Source organism: Rhinolophus sinicus, linkage group LG03 (genome assembly GCF_036562045.2).
Source record: "Rhinolophus sinicus isolate RSC01 linkage group LG03, ASM3656204v1, whole genome shotgun sequence".
NCBI lineage: Eukaryota > Metazoa > Chordata > Mammalia > Chiroptera > Rhinolophidae > Rhinolophus > Rhinolophus sinicus.
The window spans coordinates 42,020,198-42,039,938 of NC_133753.1; the positions used below are offsets into that span (position 1 = coordinate 42,020,198).

The 19,741-nt window shown below is 33.2% G+C and overlaps 1 protein-coding gene across 1 annotated transcript in view; it reads left to right on the forward strand.

The window, feature by feature from the left end:
- SOS2 (SOS Ras/Rho guanine nucleotide exchange factor 2) overlaps positions 1-19,741 on the forward strand; it is an 81,372-nt gene that overhangs the window by 1,080 nt on the left and 60,551 nt on the right. The window contains exons 2-3 of the mRNA XM_019725650.2: positions 16,636-16,761; positions 19,238-19,369. Of these exons, the coding sequence (XP_019581209.1) occupies positions 16,636-16,761; positions 19,238-19,369 (258 nt within the window). The remainder of the gene's footprint in view (positions 1-16,635; positions 16,762-19,237; positions 19,370-19,741) is intronic.

Sequence of the window (19,741 nt, forward strand, 5' to 3'; positions counted from 1 at the left end):
GAATTTAGGTAATAATCATATTATCGTTTTTATAATAAACCCTTTTGTAAGGTCAAGATAAATTTAACGACTGTAAGTGAGTGCAAGGTTCAGATACGCCTGCTGAACTTTGGCTTTCCTTGCAGTTGACACAAACTTAGTCTCTCCTGCCTTTTGTGCAAAATAACCAAGAATAAATTTTTAAAATAATAAAGAAAAAATAAACATTGATTTAAAAGATTGCACTGGAAATTAAATCTACACACATTAAATTTCTGTAAATGAAAGGAAGTAGTATATTTTGAAGGTAAAAACATTTACTCATGCATTCATAATTTTCAGATATTCTATTATTTTCATAATTCTTACAAGGAGATATTGCCTCCTTGGGCCAAGTTGTATCTTTTTAAAGAACTTGATATAATTGAATAGGGCAGCTAGACAGTTACCATTTCACTGGTATAATACCAGGTTTCCCTGAAAATAAGACCGGGTCTTATATTAAGTTTTGCTCCAAAGGACGCATTAGGGCTTATGTTCAGGGGATGCCATCCTGAAAAATCACGCTAGGGCATATTTTCCGGTTAGGTCTTATTTTCGGGGAAACATGGTAGGTGTTAAAGTATTAAATTGACCTTCCTTGCGTGAGCAGCTGGATTCTATTATAAGGAGAGGGAAAGAAATGGAAAGTGTGCTGAGTGGTGATAATGAACTCTGGCCAGAGTTAAAAGCAAAGGAAGAAATGCTTAGATAGTAATTGACCCTTCTACCACACAGAAGTAGGAGTGCAGTTGTCAGGTAGGCCTGTATTGTTGGCAGTGTGATGTAGGTATCTACCTATTAGTACTTTCTGATAGCAAATAGCATTTGAGTATATGTTGCATAACTTATTCAATAGGTAGCTTTGACCCTAATATTCCTTCATGCACAGATACAGATTTATTTCTTCAGGTTAGGCTGGTAACAACGCCAGAACTAGCATCCAATCCTAGTCAATTGCTTTGAGACTTAATTTTGCTGTTACATGTTGTGCTCATTTTCCTAGCACTCAGGTGCTTTGTAGGTCTGCATTGTCTTATTCTACAGTTCTTGTATATCTTTTGCTTATGGAATAAATACATCTAAGAAAGTTTGGTCTTTTGAGGTGAATTCAGAAACCAATTTCTATTTAACTTATTAGTTTACTATTATACAATTGAGGTATATTCCCACAGAAGACCCATTTTTAAAATATTTTTGGGAAATTTTTGGTGTTAGTAATTTGGATTATGTCTATTTTTATGGTATTTGGGTATTTTTGGTATTGCAACATGTAGGTTTGTAGTGCCTGCTACGAGTTGTAGCTCTTGAGCTCAAGGTTCACTCTTCACAGGATGTGTTAAATTCTGCTATGTACTCATGTCTTTGCAGAATGAGAATTCCCTGCCATTTCTGGGGAGGCTCTGTCTTCACGTTCAAAGCATCTAGAATTTGGCTTCCTTCCTCCAGCAGACCAGATAGTTACAAAGATTACTACCATTAGTAGTAGAAGGAGCAATAGAGATTAATAGGATTTTTCTCTTCCAGTTGGTGTTGCTATTGAACATGTGGTATACTCTAGCTTCATTTAACGTTTGTTGAACACATTTTAGGTACTTGGCACCATACTGGATCCTAAGAATACAAAGATGAGTAAAAGCAAAGGCCCTGCTTGAAAGGAGTTTATCATCTAGACCGAAATTCTGAACTTTGAGGTTTTGGTTTATATAAGCGAGAGCAATTATGAACTCAGAGTTCTGGAAGGAATATCTTTGTGTGTGTGTGTGTGTGTGTGTGTGTGTGTGTGTAAGAAGCAATGTAGTCTAGTTGGCTCTGTCAGGGTAGTCCACCTGGGCATCTTGGTGGAACCTCCAAAACCGAAAATATAATTTTCAGAAAGGTGAAATCATGACACTGACCAAATATAAATGAACATGTGTCGATGATTTTGATTCAACTCATTACAGAATGAGGGAATTCAAAACATGTTAAAGCCATTTCATATGAAACTTTGAAGAGGTCAGTATTTGTAGGCAATTTAATAAAGAACTATTAAGGTAAGATTGTCAGGTTAGATACAAAATTAGTTAATATCCTACAGGAACGTAAACAGTAAGTTTTGGGTTATCTTTTTCACTGATTAGAATTTGCGTCTGTACCAGACAAAAATCTCAAATTAATCTTATAAATTTGTAAAATAGTCTAGTCAGTAGAGAGCAATCAAAGGTTCCAGCACAGCACTGCACTCATGAACACCTAGTAAACTCTCTTGCTTATTTTCCAGTTTTGGCTAATTTTTATGAAAACCAAATTGTGTGTGTGTGTGTGTGTGTGTGTTTGGCAAAGTCATCATTGTTGACTTTGAAAATGCAAGAGGTTTTTTTAAACCAACATTAAATATTCATTTCACTACGTACAAACATGAACATTGAAAAATAGATTTATGGAAAAATAATTTTGGAAGTGGAAATATGTTCTTTAACTTTCTGTTTTTTTTTTTTTTTTTTAACTTTGAAAACAAAACTTCACCTTGGGCATTTAAATACATACAGAATTACAAAGGGTAAAGCACCACAAAATGATACTAACTACTAATGGATAATACATGCATTGTTAACATTATTACTAAATTATGTATCTTACCTAAAAGAGCCAGAATCATAAATGCCTTCACCACTATTCCCCAAGAATGTTGAAGCAACAGTATTGCTTGGGAGAAACAAGAGCATGGGATATATTTATAAATGCAGCTTATTACCTGTGTTTTTGAAATGCCTTTGGTACTTTGTGCATGTGCTATTTGTATGCTGAGAAAAGTCAGTGTAAGCATTCTGCATATGGGAAACATGCCTTAATATCATTTTAGGAGGTTTTTTTAGTCCCTGATGTCTGTCTGTAAGGTGTTCTTCACTAGGCTAGTCATGGAAAAGAAAATACCTGTTATCTTATTATCTATAGTTACAAATGTCGTTGAGAGCTCAAAAGAATTGATTGAATTGACTTGTTCCTCAATCTAATTTGATTCAGGTTAAATATCTACTCCCCACCCCAACCATTACAATTTGTTCTTAGATATCGCTCTAAAATTCAAGAGGTGTGAGAGAATGTCTGAGTTAATTAATAGCAGGCAAGGAAAGAGGATGGTGGTAGTGGTGGGGTTGTTTCAGAAATGCTTCTGTGAAATCTGAAAGATTCTAGTGTTTCTGCCTTTGTACTGATGTCGCTTGGAACTATTTTTAGAAGTTTGCACTTTATCTTTCCTGGGGCCTAGGAGAAAAATGTAGGGTGCTTTGAGAAAATAAAATTGATGTCAATGACCTGAGAATGTCAAGGAAGTAACGTTGTGCTGAGTTCTGGAGGACGTATTCAAATATTTATTGGGTACCTCTTATGTGCCAGGCACTACTCTTTTTTTTTTTTTTTTTAGCTTTTATTTATTTTAAGTGTGTTTTTCCATCAGCTCCAAGTCAAGCAGTTGTTTCAATCTAGTTGTGGAGGGCGCAGCTCACAGTGGCCCATGTGGGGCTCAAACCGGCAACCTTGCTGTTAAGAGTATTGCACTCTAACCAACTGAGCTAACTGGCTGCCCCAAACAGGCACTATTCTTGATTCTGAGGTTATAGCAAGACCCCTGCTCTCATAAAGCTTCCTTTATGATGGCTGAGGGAGAGACGCTTGGGAGAGACAGAAAATAAATAGTTATTTGAAAGGTCAATAGGAATTAACAAAACAAAGGCAGAGTGAGAAAGGATTTGTGGCCAAGAGAAAGGCAGAAACATGACTTGCTTTAAAGAACGAAGACTAAGTCAAAAGAAGGAGATGAGTAGTTGGGAGACAAGGGTAGACCAGGTTAAGAAAGTCCTATGCGGTTATTTATGTAACAAACAAAAGATCACTTTGAAAAGATCACTCCAACTGAAAGCTAGAAACCAGTAGGAGATCCTATGATTTTTTTGTGAGATAAGGCCTCTTCTGGATTTCCTGAAGCCACTGAATATAACAGAACTCCAGGGAATCATTTGGAATTACTCCAAACTAATAATGACCCCAGCTGACCCAAGGGGTTCAGCCAGAACTGGATGAGCATTAAGAATGTATTTTAACTTGCTGCATTTAGCTCCCTGTCAGCCATGATTTAGTTGTCGTCTTCAATTTTCAGTTTAATTTTGGTGTGGTATATTTGGAGCAATACTATTCCATTAAAGTATTTTATGCTGAGTATGCAGAGCATTACCTGTGTTACCACTTGACATAAATCAAGTATATGTCTTTTATATTAACCATGGCCTCTCTTTCAAGGGAACAGTAGTTTGATTATATCCTCTGTTAGCCTGCATATTTGAATCAGGAAGGAATTTTAATGGAACTAATGGATTTAGCATTATCTCATGTAGTCACATTAAAAATTAACAACCTAAAATTCTTTTTTTACATAGGAACATATGATAGTTAAGTAGAAAGCTTTTGAAATGTATAAAGTGTTCTACACTTTACATTTAATGTGTAGAGACAACGCAACACAAAATAACATCAAGATCTGCATGTGAGCACTAATACGTATTATCTTCCAAATAAAGTTTTCAGTACCCCAATTTTCTTGTTAAATCAATTTATTAAATTCAAATACTACCTCTTACTTTCATATCACTTCGTAATTCTTTCTTACCTGACCCATTATCAGTATTTGACAATTGTTCTCTTCTTCCTTGAAATCCTTCCCTCGTTTGGTTTCCAGGACACCAAACTGCTGTCTTTCTCCCTCTCTGGCTAGTCCTTCCAGGTCTTCTCCTTTGTTGATTCCTCCTCATTTCCCCGACATCATCCTGACCTCCCAGAACTTAATTTTTGGACTTCTATTTCTATTTACAGTCTATTTCTTGGAGCTCCCACTCAGTCTCATTGCTTCATATATCATCCGTATCTGATGATTTCCAGTTTATGTTCTGGCTCAGACGTCTTCTGAACTTGGGTATTCAACTTCTTTCTTGATATGTCCACATCGATGTATGATAGGTATCTCAACCGATACTGAACTCCTTCTCTTCCCCCCCAAACTTGCTCCTTTTGTAATGTTTCCCCTATCAGTAAATGGCTGCTCCATCGTCCTACTAGTTGCTCAAGATAAAAATCTTGAGTTATTCTTGAATCCTGTCTTTCATAACCTCTACCCAAGCTATCAGCAAATCCTTTTAACTCTGCATCACACTATAGGTATATTCAGTTACCATTTCTTCACTTTTCTCCTTCTACCTAGGACCAAGTCACCATTACCAATCTCCTGAAGTGTTAAGATAGCTTTTTAACTGATTCCCTTGCTTCTACCTTTGCCCCATTCAATCTTTTCTCTACACAACAGAGATAAGTGAGATCCTATAATTCCTTTGTTCAAAACTTTCTCCCTCCTTCTCAGAATAAAAGTTAGGGTCCTCTCAGTGGCCTGCTAGGCCCTCTGTAGTATGCCTCCGTCCCCCTTTTATCTCACTGACCTCATTTATTACTGTCCTTTTTTTCCCTCTACTCCTGCCCCACACTAGCTTCTTTGTACCTACAACACAGATATGTTCTAGTCTAAGGACTTTTGTATTTGCTGTTTCTCTTGCCTAGAACCACCATCCTGCGGATAAAAACATGAGTGGCCCTTTTACCTCCCCTAAGTCTTCAGGCAAGCATCATCTTCTTGAAGAGGCCTTCCCTTGCAATCTAAAACTGCTACATCCCCTACTTCCTGGGCATTCCTATGTAGATGTTCACAGCATAACCCCCCAATGCAGGCTTATATCATCTTCCATAAACTACATCTCCAGTATTACGTGACATGCTCAGTTCTCTAGTCAGAAATCTTGTCTCATCCTTCTCTTCCCTCTTATACCAGGCTCACAACTAGTCAACACTGAGTCTTGATTCTTTCTCCGAAAAGGAGTTTTTCTAACTTTTTTGCTTTTTTTTTTTTTAAATTTTAAATTAAAGTTTCTATTGGGGTGACAATTGTTAGTAAAGTTACATAGATTTCAGGTGTACAATTCTGTAATACATCATCTGTATATCATATTGTGTGTTCACCACCCAGAGTCAGTTCTCTTTCCGTGCTATTTATCCCCAAAATAATTTTGAAAAATTCACACATTTTGTGTTGACATCTAAAAATTTTCATCTTTGAGTTCAAATAATTGCAGAGGGAATAATTTTTTATGAATTCTAAATATTGATGTTTTAAAATAAAACGGTTCCATCAGTCTGTATCTAATGAAATCTTAAGACCATAACAATTTGGTACTCACCATTCACCCTTTTAAAATATAGGTATGTGAAAAAGTGATTTTTTTTAACAGTTGGAAATTTTGCATTACAATGTTTATACTTGTCTCTTTGTTTAGTGCCCTAGAATTTATTATTTTATTGTACACCGGGGCAACACACCATAGTGAGATTCAGGATAAGTAAGAGATCTGCTTTTCTTCAGTAAAGTGGGAGGAGGGCAGTTGTGAAAGAGAGGTGGGAAAGGGGAATCTGCATTATACTCCTTGAGTGCAGACAGCTTGTCAGGCAAATCTTTAAGAAAGAGTACACGTGATAGTTTGGTAGTATGCTAAAGGATTTGGGTGTTTGGCCCAAGGAGTCTTAAACTTTGATTGAATAAAATGTATTTAGTAACAGTGATCTGTTTCCAGTTCACAGGAAAAGAGGCCAACATTAATTTTTTTTTTCAATTTTTTTTTTTTTCTTTCATAAGCTTTTCTTAAGTCGGTGTTGCCTGCTGCAGTTTACCTACCATACTAGTGAGTAGTGGAACATTGTAAAATACATGAATAAGAGATACAGAGGTTTTACAGGGAAAACAGCTTATGGCATTTTTTTGTTTTCTCTTACCAATATGTGCCTATCGTTTTAAATTTTATAGTAATTTATACTAACATTATCCCTGCTTACTCTGATAAAATACAAGTATCTTAATATTTCATGTTCTGCTGAGAGTACTGTGACTTCCAAATGCTCTGCCACTGGAACTTAGGAACCATTGATCTAGCCTGTTCTATCTTGGCTTCACAGGCTAATGGCCTGCCTGCCTATATGGGAAGGTGCTTACAGATCATATACCATTTGATGGCAGTCAAGGAAAATTTTAATGACAAAAAATGTTAGCTTCAGTTAACAGTGTTTTCTACATGTTTTGATTATTTTATGGTAAGCCCTCACCTAATATTAAGCTAAACAGAATGAGATTCCTGACCTGTAGTTATCTGCATTTTAAATAAACTTACATTGAAAACCTGTCAAGAAAGTACCTAAATCAGAGCACTGAATCTAAGTGAGAAGTGAATTTCTTTTTGACCAGAAGTCCCTTTTTATTTTTCAATTACAGTTGACATACAATATTATGTTAGTTTCAGGTGTACAATGTAGTGATTAGACATTTATATAACTTACGAAGTGATCATCACAATAAGTCTAGTACCCATGTGACACCATACATAGTTACTGCAATATTATTGACTATATTCCTTATGCTGTACTTCACATCCCTGTGACTGTTTTTGTGACTGGCAATTTGTACATCTTAATCCTTTCACCTTTTTACACATGCCCCCCAAGCCTTCTCCCATCTGGCAACCACCAAAATGCTCTCTGGAGAAGTGAGTATTAATAGACAGTGGGAACAGAGGAATGTTGAGTGGGAATCTCCTCATGTACAATGTTATATGGTATAACTAATTCTCCAGCTACATATCCAGTGAAATAAAAACAAATGTTATGGCATTCTCAGTTTTTCTTAGTCTCCAGATTTCAGCATGCCAAGAAATCTGTTTGCTACCAGGAATTTTATTAGCTTGGTACAAAAGTAATTGTGTTTTTTGCAATTATTTTTAACCTTTTAAACCGCAGTTACTTTTGCACCAACCTAATATTTATTTATCGACTGTTCATTTATCCATTTACCTGTTGATGTACTTTTGATTTTCAGATCTTGGCTGTTACAGATAAAGCTGCTGTAAACATTTGTGTGCAAGTGTTTGGTGGCCACATATTTCCTTTTCTCTTGGATAATTACCACAGAGTAGCTGGCTCAGATAGTTGGTGTATGTTTAACTTTTTAAGTAACTATCAAACTATTTTCCATTCAAACTGTTGTACGGTTTTATATTCTCACCAGCAATATATGAGAATTCTAGTTCTACCAACACTTGGTATTTAATTTAATTTTAGCCATTCTAATAGGTGTGGACTGGTATCTTGTGGTTTTGATTTGCATTTCCCTGATTAATGATGTTTAGCATCTTTCATGTTCGTATTTGCCATCCATATATTGTCTTTGGTGAAGTGTTCAGATCTTTTGCCTATTTTTGTTGAGTTGTTTGTTTTCTTAGTTGAGTTTTGAGAGTTTTTTATATGTCCGACTACAAATCCTTTATCAGATATATACAAGGATTTTCTTATAGTCTATAGCTCGTCTTTTTATTCTCTTAACATTATTATTATTTTTTTTTAATTAAAGTTTATTGCGGTGACATTAGTAAAGTTACATAGATTTCAGGTGTACAATTCTGTAATACATCATCCATATATATGTCACATTGTGTGTTCACCACCCAGAGTCAGTTCTCTTTCCATCAACGTATATTTGATAATATTTTTTGAAGAGCAAAAGCTTTAAATTTTTATGAAGTCCAGTTTATCCATTTGCTTTTGTAGAGACTGTGCCTTTAGTGTAACATCTAAGAAATCTTTAGTTAACCCTGGGTTACAAAATTTTTCTTCTGTTTTTTTCTTCTAGAAGTTTTGTAGTTCTAGGTTTTACATGTAGATCTATCATCTATTTGAGGTAATTTTTATATTTGATGAGAATTTTGTATATGTTATGTTTGTTTGTTTTTGCCTATGGATATCTGGTTGTTCTGCCACCACTTATTAAAGAAGCTGTCCTTTATCCTTTCCTAAAGGCCTTTGTGCTTTTATCAAAAATCATTTGTATATATGTGTATGGTTTTATTTCTGGATTCTCTGTTCCATTGATCTTTCTGCCTATCGTTTTACATCAGTACCACCCTGTTTCGATTATTGTAGCTTTATAAAAATTCTTCAGATCAGGCAGTTTGAGCTCTTCAACTTTGTTCTTTTTCAGATTTGTTTTGGTCATTCTATGACTTTTTTATTTCCATAAGAATTTTGAAATCTGCATAGCAATTTCCAAAAAATACCTGCTGGAATTTTGATTGGGATTGTGTGGAATTTATAGATCATTTGAGAGGAATTGACATCTTAACCATATTGAGTCTTGCAACCCATAATGTAAATCTTTACATTTATGTAGGTCTTTTAAAATTTCTATCAGCAATGTTTTGTATTTGTTAGCATATCTCTTTAGAATGGCATTTGTTGTTTTTTTTGAATTTTTTTTCTTTCTCAAGATTGCTTTGGCTAATCTAGGTTCTTTATATTTCTCTACAAATTTTAGAATCAGCTTGTCAATTTCTATTAATAGAACCCCTTGTTTTTCTTTTCAAAATGAATTTTAAGTAATAACAAACAAAACTTCCAGTATTCTTAATATTTGCATCCTTGGCAATGGAATGAAGAAATTGTGGCAATGGAATAAAGAATTTGGTATAAATAAATGTCAGTCAGGCTGTATAGCCAAAGGAATTTATTTCTACATTGTACCAGAAACTCAAATGTTAGTTGATTGAAGAAATACACTAGCAGGAATTTTTATTTGATTATGAATATGGAGAACTGAAAAATATAAATTAGGAAATAACATTCTGAAACTTGTGAAATCTAGTGTTTATCAGTGTAAAAAATAAAGTTTAATGCTTTTATATATGTCTATGCCTGGATATATAGTATGACTATTCTGTTTACAGTGTATGTATAAGGAAATACCTTCTGGCAATTTGAAAATATGATGTAACTAAAATACAGGTCTGACTTGTTAGTCTACTGTTGAAGACTGAAAATTATTTTAATTGCTCTTTTTCTGACTAGTCTTTCAGAAAAATATGCTGGTGACTTTGTTCTGATGTGGTAATTTTACATTTATTGTCTCTTAGGGTGCTGAGATAGTAAATACTGTCGAAGTGCAAAGAATTGTTATTTTTCATTGTCATCTTGATGTCCTATTAGTATTTATGTGTGGGATTTTAACATTATATGTTTGTTTTTATGATTTTGAAGTTTGCAATTACTTCAAGAAGTTTGGCATAAGAAATTTTGATGCTCAATGTTGAAGTTGCTTGGCAGGTTATTTACTAAAATTATAATCATAGGAAGAAAAAACTTTATCCAAATTAGACATAATCTTAATTTTGATGCACATTTTCATAGAGTAGGGTCTTTGGCTTTTATGCAAGAATGTTATAGAAAACAGCCTTATGAACTCCATTGCTGAACTTCCAATATAAATGTTTGTTTTATATAAAAAAAGAAAGTCTTTTTTTATTATATTAATCTAATGAAAACATAGTAAAATGTAAAGTTTCCTCTTGTCATATTAAAGTGCAAGATATAAAAGGAAATACTTATTTCTCCCAAATCTATTTTGAATTTATAAAAATGATAAAGCCTGGCTTTTTGGATGTTGGTCCTATATGAATTTTCAACTGCCTTACTTAAACTCTTCTTACCCAAACTTCTTCAAAAAATTGTCTTTACTTATTGTCTCCAGTTTCATGTGTCCTTCCTCCTTTCCCACTTCAGATTATGTTTCTTTATAAATTAATTTGTATTGTGTCAAAATTATTCATGCAAACAAAACAATAACTAGTTCTGTAAGACTTGTTATGGAAAAATAGCAGTACCTTGTCTCTATTTACAAAAGTTTCTGCTTCGTAGGGACAATCACTTTTATTTTTCAAAGTGATTCATTTCAGTATTCCATATCTCTAAGAAAAAAAGGGCTTATATTGCTACTTCTTGATTTTTCTCTTTTGGATATTATCTGTTGACTTCCCAGCATGGATGGTAAGGATTTACTATTCTTTAATACACATATACATTTCTTCTTACAACCATATATACCTTACCACACAAACATACTTCTTGCCTTCCCACCAACCCCATGGTTATATCTTAATTTTGGTTGGATCAGTATTAAAAGTTTACGTTATGACTTTAGATGCTATTTGATAGTTAAACCACTTTTTCTTTTCTACATAACCGTTTACTTTTATTGGAATTAATGTTTTCTTGTTTATGTAGTTTTCTGTGTAATTAATTCAAGCTCAAAATATCTAGCAGTTGTTTAAATATCCTTTCAAGATTTTAGATCCATTAAATAACTCTATCAATTTCATCTTCTTGGCATTTTCTCCCAGAGCTTCTGATTGGCTCCAGTTTGGATTGGTGACTTATATGCCTGTTGTACAGCTCTCATCTTATAATTTGTCTTCATTTCATCCTGGGCGTTCCTTTGGTCTTCTGTATTGGTTCTTTCATTTCCCTTAACCTATATTTTTCTCTGGATTTATATTCTTGTTTTGGTGTGGTACAAAATGTAGAAGCTTAATGAGAAAGGGTATGTGGGGGATAAAATGTTTGACCTTGTTTTGCCTGAGCATGTCTTCATTTTACTGTGACATTTGATCGATTGTTTGTTTGTTAGGATCTTATTCTAGGTTGGAAATCATTGCCTTCTAGCTTCTAGTATTACTGTTGACGTCTGGAGCTAGTCTAATGTCTACTTGTTTGTATGTAACATGTAGGATATTCTCTTTGTCTCCAGTGTTCTGACATTTTACATTTTATTTGCATTCATTGAGGTGGGGACTAGGAGAGCCCTTTTGACTTATTAATAATATCTCCCCTCGATTTTCTGTTTGCTAGAGGATTCTCTAACTTTTAAAAACCGTATCTATGGTGAAGGGTATAACACACAACTAGAAAATGAATAAAACATGAATATACAATTTAATCATCACCCAGGTTAGAAACAGCTCATTGTTAGCACTTTTCTCAATAGAGGTCTCTGAAAGATAACCACTTCTATGGCAATAACTACCTTGCTTTTCTTTGTCGTATTACCATTTAAACATGTGTTCCTAAACACTACAGTTTAATTTTCTTCTCATCTTGAACTCGTGAATGGAATCCCATTGTATCTATTCTTTATATCTGGCTTTCTGTCAACATTATTTTGAAGGTATATCCACATTTTATATAGCTATAGCTATTCTCTGTGTGTGTATGTGTGTGTGTGTACACGCAAACTGTATCTATATTCCATTGTATGAATATGCCATAATTTATCTCTTCGACTCTAGATAGATATTTGAGTTTCTTTCTAGTTTGAGGGTATTACTAATGTTACTTATGAGCCTTCTTACACAGGTCTTCTGGTAAACGTGTATGCTTATTTACGCAGTGCTGTTTAACAGAAATATAATGTAAGCCACACATGTAATTTAAATTTTTCCTCATAGCCACATTTAAAAAGGAAGAAGAAACAGATGAGACTGATTTTAGTATATTTTATTTAACCAAATAAATTTAATCATTTCAGCATGTAATCAGTTTAAAAATTATTGAGATACTTGATATTCTTTTTTTTTATACTAAATCTTTAACATCTGATATGTATTGTGCTATTATAGCCCATCTTAGTTCAGTGGAGCTGCATTTCAGGTTCTCAATAGCCACGTGTGATTAGTGTCTATTATATTGGACTGTGTAACTCTAAAGGATATATACAGGGGATGCCAAAAAAATGTATACACATTTTAAGAAAGGAAAACTGTATTAAAATTGTAATAATATATGACAATAACAAAAGATGAATATAAGTCATGTTTAACTTCTGCATTTACAAGAGGTTCTCAAAGTGGTTGTTACCATCAGCTTCCAGACACTTCTGATTACGGCAAACTACTGCTTGAGCAATGCTGACCAAAGTCTCCACTTGTATACATTTTTTCTGGCACCCCTGGTATATATATATCCAGTAGTGGAATTGCTGGGTATTAGAGTATGCATATATTGAACTTTAGTAGATTGTGGCAAAGTTTTCTAAAGCCATAAACTTTGCTGTAAACTGATGGAGCCATTTTGTACTCCAGTGGCAGTGTGTGAGAGTTCCCATTGTTCCACATAATCACCGGTATTTGGTATTATCAGACTCACTAATTTAGTCGTCTGGTGAGTGGATAAGATTCATTGTGGCTTAACTTGCATTTCCCTGATTACTAAAGAGCTAGAACACCTTTTTACGGTTTTGGCCATTTGAATTTCTTTTGTGAATTGCTAGTTTATAAGTGTTTTTGCCCATTTTTTTAAATTGGGATTTTTATCATTTTTTTCCTTTTGAATATTTAGGAGTTCTTTATATATTCTAGATATGAGCCCTTTTGTTTTATGTGGTAACATAGATCTATTCCCAACTCTGTAACTTGCCTTTTTAATTCCTTAAAGGTATCTTTTGATGAATATGATTTTAAAATTTTAATGCAGTTAAGTTTATCTATCTACTTAAGGGTAGTAATTTTTGTGTCCTCTTTAAGAAATCCTTTCTTGTGAAGTCATGAAGATACCTTGTTTTACATGCTTAGAACTCAATTTAATAGGTCTAAAAATCCAACTAGAATCGATTTTTGTGTAAAGTATAAATAGTTGTTTTATTCTTCTCCATATGGGTATTCAGTTGTTCACTATTAATTTATTTCCCCTGCCTTCCCACAACACTTCCCCCCAACCATGCTCTATAGTATCACCTTTGTTGTAAAATCTGTGGAGTTGTTTCTGTATTCTCTTCTGTTCCATTCTATCATTATACCAATATCACATTCTTATTAGTGTAACTTTGTAATAAATCCCAATAACAATTGGAGAAAGTATATATACTTGTTTAAGAGTATGCGACTGATTTTCTTAGCTTTTTGCATTGCTACATAAGTTTTGAAATTATCTTGTCAATTTCAGCATAACAACCTGTTTGGTTTTGACTGTGGTTTTATTAACTCCCTGGATCAGTTTGAGGAGAATTTACATATTTACAATATTAAGTCTGATAATTCATGAAAATGGTAGTATAATTCATTTATTTGCATCTCTAATTTTTCCACAGTTTATAGTTTTCTCCTTTGAGATCTTATGCTTTTGTAAGATTTATTCCAAGGTATATGATATGGTTTTTATTCTGTTGTAGATGATATTTTTAAATTTTGTTTTCTAACTTTGATGCTGTTACATAGAATAAAATTGTATTTTTTATGAATTCAAATAATTTGTACAATATTTTGATTTTCCTTCATGGATGTATTAGTCTGGGGTCTCCAGAGAAACACACACACACACACTCATACTCAGAAACACTCTCACACACACACATTCACACTCACACTCATGTAAGCCCAGAAATCCCAGATCTGCAGTCAATAAGCGGAAGACCCAGGAGAGCTGCAGGTATAGTTCTAGTCCAAGTCCTAGTCCAAAGGCAGGAGAAGACTGAAGTCCCAGGTCAAAGACCTGGACAAAGAGAAAAAATTCTTAGCTGTTATTTTGTTTAGCTCTTCAATAGATTGCATGAAGTCCACCCACATTGGGGAGGGCAATCTGCTTTATTCAGTCTACTGATTCAAATGTTAATCTCATCCGGAAACACCCTCCCGACACACTCAGAAAAACTGTCTAACCAGCTATCTGGGTACCCTGTGGCCCAGAAGTTGACACATAAAATTAACTATTATAATGGGCAATCAAATCATCTACAAATTTGTTTCTTCCTTTCTAATTCTTATAATTTTATTTGTTTTTCTTGCTGTAGTGCAGTAGCTAGGACGTCCAGTACAATGTGGAATAGAAATGATAAAATTATCCTTGCCTTTTTCCTGATCTCAAAAGGAAAGCTTTCGGTGTTTAACCATTAACTATGATATTTATTGTAGCTTTTTTAAATAGATATACTTTATCAAATTGAGGAAGTTCATTAAGAGATTTCACTATGAATGAATGTTGAATATTTTTCGATACTTTTTCTACATCTGTTGAGATGATCGTATTGTTTTTCCCTTTTAATCTGTTAACATGGTGAATTACTTTACTTGGTATTCCAACATTAAACCAACTTTGCATTCCTGGGATAAACTCAGCTTAGTTATGTTGTATAATTTGCATCTTTCTTTTTGAGTTTTTATATCAAGTCTACTCTCAAAATAAGTTGGGAAGTCTCTCTTGTTCTTTTTCTGGGAAAGTTTGCTTAAGATTGTTGCATTTCTTCCTTAAATGTTGGAGAGTTTGTCAGTGAAGCCATCTAGACCCAACAAATTTCAGAAAATTGAAATCATAGAAAGTTTGTTTTCTGACCACAATGTGTGATTATACATGAAAAACAATAACTTTAAGAAATTCCCTATGTTTAGAAATTGAGAAACATATTTCTAAGTTCTAAAGATCAAAGAAGATACATAGTGGAAATTAGAAGCAATTTTGAAATGGGTGACTACAAAAATATTTCATATCAGAATCTGTGGGATTTTTACAAAAGTAGTTCTTAGAGAAAATATACATATTACAAAAGAATAGAGATTGAAAAATAATGACCAAGTATACATCTCAAGAAGTTAGAAAAAAGAACTAAAAAAAAAGCAGAAGAAAAAATGAAGATGAAACTGATATAAATGAAACATACAACAAACATAAAACAGGATTAACAAAGCCAAAAGTTGGTTCTTGAAAAGATTAATAAAATTGATAAACCTCTGAGAGACTTCTCAAGAAAAATAATAAACACACAAATAATTAATATTGTAAATGAAAGAAGGGATGTCACCCAAAGACTTTATGGACTTAAAAGTTGCAGGAGGCTATAATGACAATTTTATGCTAAATTTTGAGACGTTAGATGAAGTGGTCAACTTCACCCTGTTTTCTTTGCGGGAAGGTTTTTAATTACTGAATCAATTTTTCAAAATAACTGATTATTTAAAATTTCCATTTTTTTATGTCAATGGTGCTTACATGCTCCTAATACCATGGCATAAAGTTACAATAGTAGAAATCATTCTTTCAACAAATATTTACATGATACCTGCTATATGGTAGGTACTATCTTTTACCTTATTATTACTCTTATTCAGTTTGACTAGATAATTTTTTAGGACAGATGACTAGGTTCTGACTTTAAGAAATTTAACAACAAAAATGGCTCAGTACAGCTATGTGGCGATAATTAGGAGCCTGTACCACTGTAAAAGAAAGCTGACTGGCATCTACTTCTTCATAGAGCAGGCCTATAATTTGTGAAGTAGAATGGTTATTCAGATGCCTCTGTTGCTGGGATTCATGACCTAGTGTTCATAGATTTTTAGTAGATATATTAGTTAATTTCAGGTCATATATATATGTATGAATATATATATATATATGATTTCTCTGAAATTATATAGAACATTTTCTGTGTATATGCTTTTTGAGTGGTAAGGAGGAAAGGGGCCAAAAGATTTTCATAGGATCCAAAGAAGTTTAAGAACCACTGCACTGTGGGTTATAAAAGTTTACAGAGACCAATAAATACAGGTGCTTTTTTTATTTATGTTTTATGTCTGTATTTGAATAACCATTTTAGTAAAATATTAATTATATATAAGATTCTCTGACATTTGTTCAATAAATACTATTTGGCCTGTATGTTAATTGAGAACTTTATTTTTAAAGGTTCAGGAGCAAGTACACCCCAATCTCTCAGCTACTGAAGAGTCTCTCTATTATATTGAAGAGTTGATTTTTCAGCTGCTTAATAAATTATGCATGGCACAACCAAGGACTGTTCAAGATGTGGAGGTAAAAACTATTTTGTTATTTCAAAAAGTCACTGAACCACTGTACAAATTAATTTTTGAACCTAAATATATATTATTCTACATTATTCTGGAATCTAAAACCATTGAAATCATATGGGATATATACATGTAGTCAGTTCATTTTCGATAAGGATATCAAGGCAATTCAGTGGGGAAAGGAAAGTTTTTCAGCAAAAAAAAATGCTAGAACAACTGGATAAATTTATGGGGCAGAAAACCCTTAAACCTGTTTCACACAAAAATTAATTCAAGATGGATCATGGTCTTAAGCATAAAAGCTGAAACTATAAAATTTTTGGAAGAAAATGCAGAAGAATATATTCATAACCTGGGGTTAAGCAAATTTTTTTTACTGAGGACTCAAATGCAGTAAATATTAACGAATAAAATTAATGAGAAAAAAAGGTATAAGTTATAGACTAGGAGAGAATGTTTGCAATATGTTTTCCTTACAAAGGTCTTATATCCAGAATATGTTAAAAACTCCTACAAATTGGTAATAAAAAAAACAACAACACCCTGCTCAGCCAAATGGGCACATCATAAGGGAAGATCTGCTGATGGCCAATAAATACATGAAAAGGTGCTCAAGTTCATAAGTCATCAGAGAAATAGCATTAAAACCACAATGAGATACCATTTCACATTCACCCAATGGAATAAAATTAAAGACTGATAACACCAATTGCTGATGAGATAAGAGCACCTAGAGCTCTTTACTAGAGGAAGTGTAAAATTGTATAACCATTTTGGAAAATTGTTTGCCAGTTTCTTATAAAGTTAAATATATATCTAGCCTATGTCCCAGCAGTTTTACTCCTAGGTATTATTTAACCGTAGAAAAATAAAAATATATGTTCAGAAAAAGACTTATCCAAACAGTTTTATTCATAATAGCCAAAAATTGGAAACAACTCAAATTTAAGTCAACAAGAAAATGGGTAAACAAATTTTAGTTGATTCATAAGATGGACTACTACCCAGCAATAATATAAAAGAACAAACTATTAATACATGTAGTAACATAGCGACAATACACAGACAATATATAGAGCAAAAAAAGCCAGACCCCAGAGAGTATGTATTGTGTGTTACCACTTAGATGAAATTCAGAAACAGCTAAAATTAATGGTGATAGACGTCAGGATGGTGGGTGGCTGCCTGTAGGGGGTGGAGATTGAGATGATAGAAGTATCCTATATCTTGATTAGGGTGATGGTTACACACATGTAAGCATTTTTCTCAAACTCATTGAATTGTACACTTCAGATATATGCATTTTACTGCATGTGAATATTACCTCGATAAAGGATTAGTATAAATCTTAAGGATATTGATTGATTGATTACTACACACACACACACACACACACACACAAATAAATACATACACACCCCTCTAAAAGATCATGTTTTGGCTTGCTTACATGAGAGTATCTTTAGATTTTTAGAAATATCTGTCAGTATAGCTTTCATAAATTTTGCGCTATACGTTTACATCACGTTACTGTTTACATCACATTTCTTTTGAAAATTGTTTCTATAATAAGGCAACAACTTTCAGTATGAAAGAAAATCTTAATTTGGAATAATTGAGCAGTTAAGCTTTTAGTAATTCTGGGAATTAAAACATATTTCCCTCTTTTCTGCTGTAAGAATTAGGCATTAAGTAAATATAATAAAAGCACACTTCTCAGTAGATAAGTGTGCTTAAAGCTGAGAATATAATTTTAAAAATAGGAAATTCTAAATTGGTGTTTGATTCCATTGTTATTACTTCTCATTATTCATGCCAGTCACTAAGATTAGATGAACCACAATAGTAACCTCAAAGGCCTGGATTTTTTTGTTTTTGCCAAGAGGTGTATTTCCTTAAGCCATTCTGAACTCTGCCTCCCACTTGATCCTCTAAGAGGTACATAACATCTCTTCTTTGTAAAACTCTCCTCTATATTTGAAGCTCTAAGATTAGCAGAAGGAAAGTGACTGAATAATAATTACTAATAATGAATTGACAACTTCTGCTAGGTAAACAATTTTAACCCTAGAAACCTTACTGTAAGATCACTGAGTTATTTGATGCTAGCTTTAATCTCTCCTAATATTATTGTTAGGTTGGTACAAAAGTAATTGTGGTTTAAAAGGTTAAAAATTGTAAAAACTGCAATTACTTTTGCATTAACCTAATACTTTTTCTTTCTCTCAGTTCCATTTTAGTTATGCTTATACTTAAAGTTTTCTGTTTAAAATTTCACCTTTTTCTTTACCCAGGGGAATTATGTGGAAAAATCTTGATAGTCCTGCTGATCTATTTGTTTTAATTTTACTTACTACAGGAATCAAATGTTATGTTACTATTATCTGCTAGCATTAAGGATGGTGACAAAGTTTAATTTTGTATGAATCTTCTATTTATGAGCACTTCTGTTAACTATAGTACTGCTATGATCTGAACAGGAACGAGTTCAAAAGACTTTTCCTCATCCAATTGATAAATGGGCTATTGCTGATGCACAGTCTGCCATAGAGAAACGAAAACGAAGAAATCCTCTCTTACTGCCTGTGGACAAAATCCATCCTTCACTGAAGGTAAAAAAAAAAAAAAAAATTTAGGGAAGTTCTTAATAACAAATCATACTTTATATAGTATTGGTGCGTATAGTATTTATATAGCATGGTCTGTGTTATTGTACATGTGCACTTGCATGTGTGTATACTTACACAAACATATGTATTTGTTAATATGTGTACAAAATAAAAATAAATGTACTTTGATTAAATCAGATTGCCTTTCAAATAATATTAAGTTAATGATAAACACTAATGCATCTTTGTGACATCTTCTGATGTCTACTACACCAACTGATTTTCAGCCTTTTCTTGATTAAGAAAATATATAATGTCAAAAGCTACTGTGAGTTCAGAACTATTTTTAAATTAATCTGTATTTATCACAGGTAT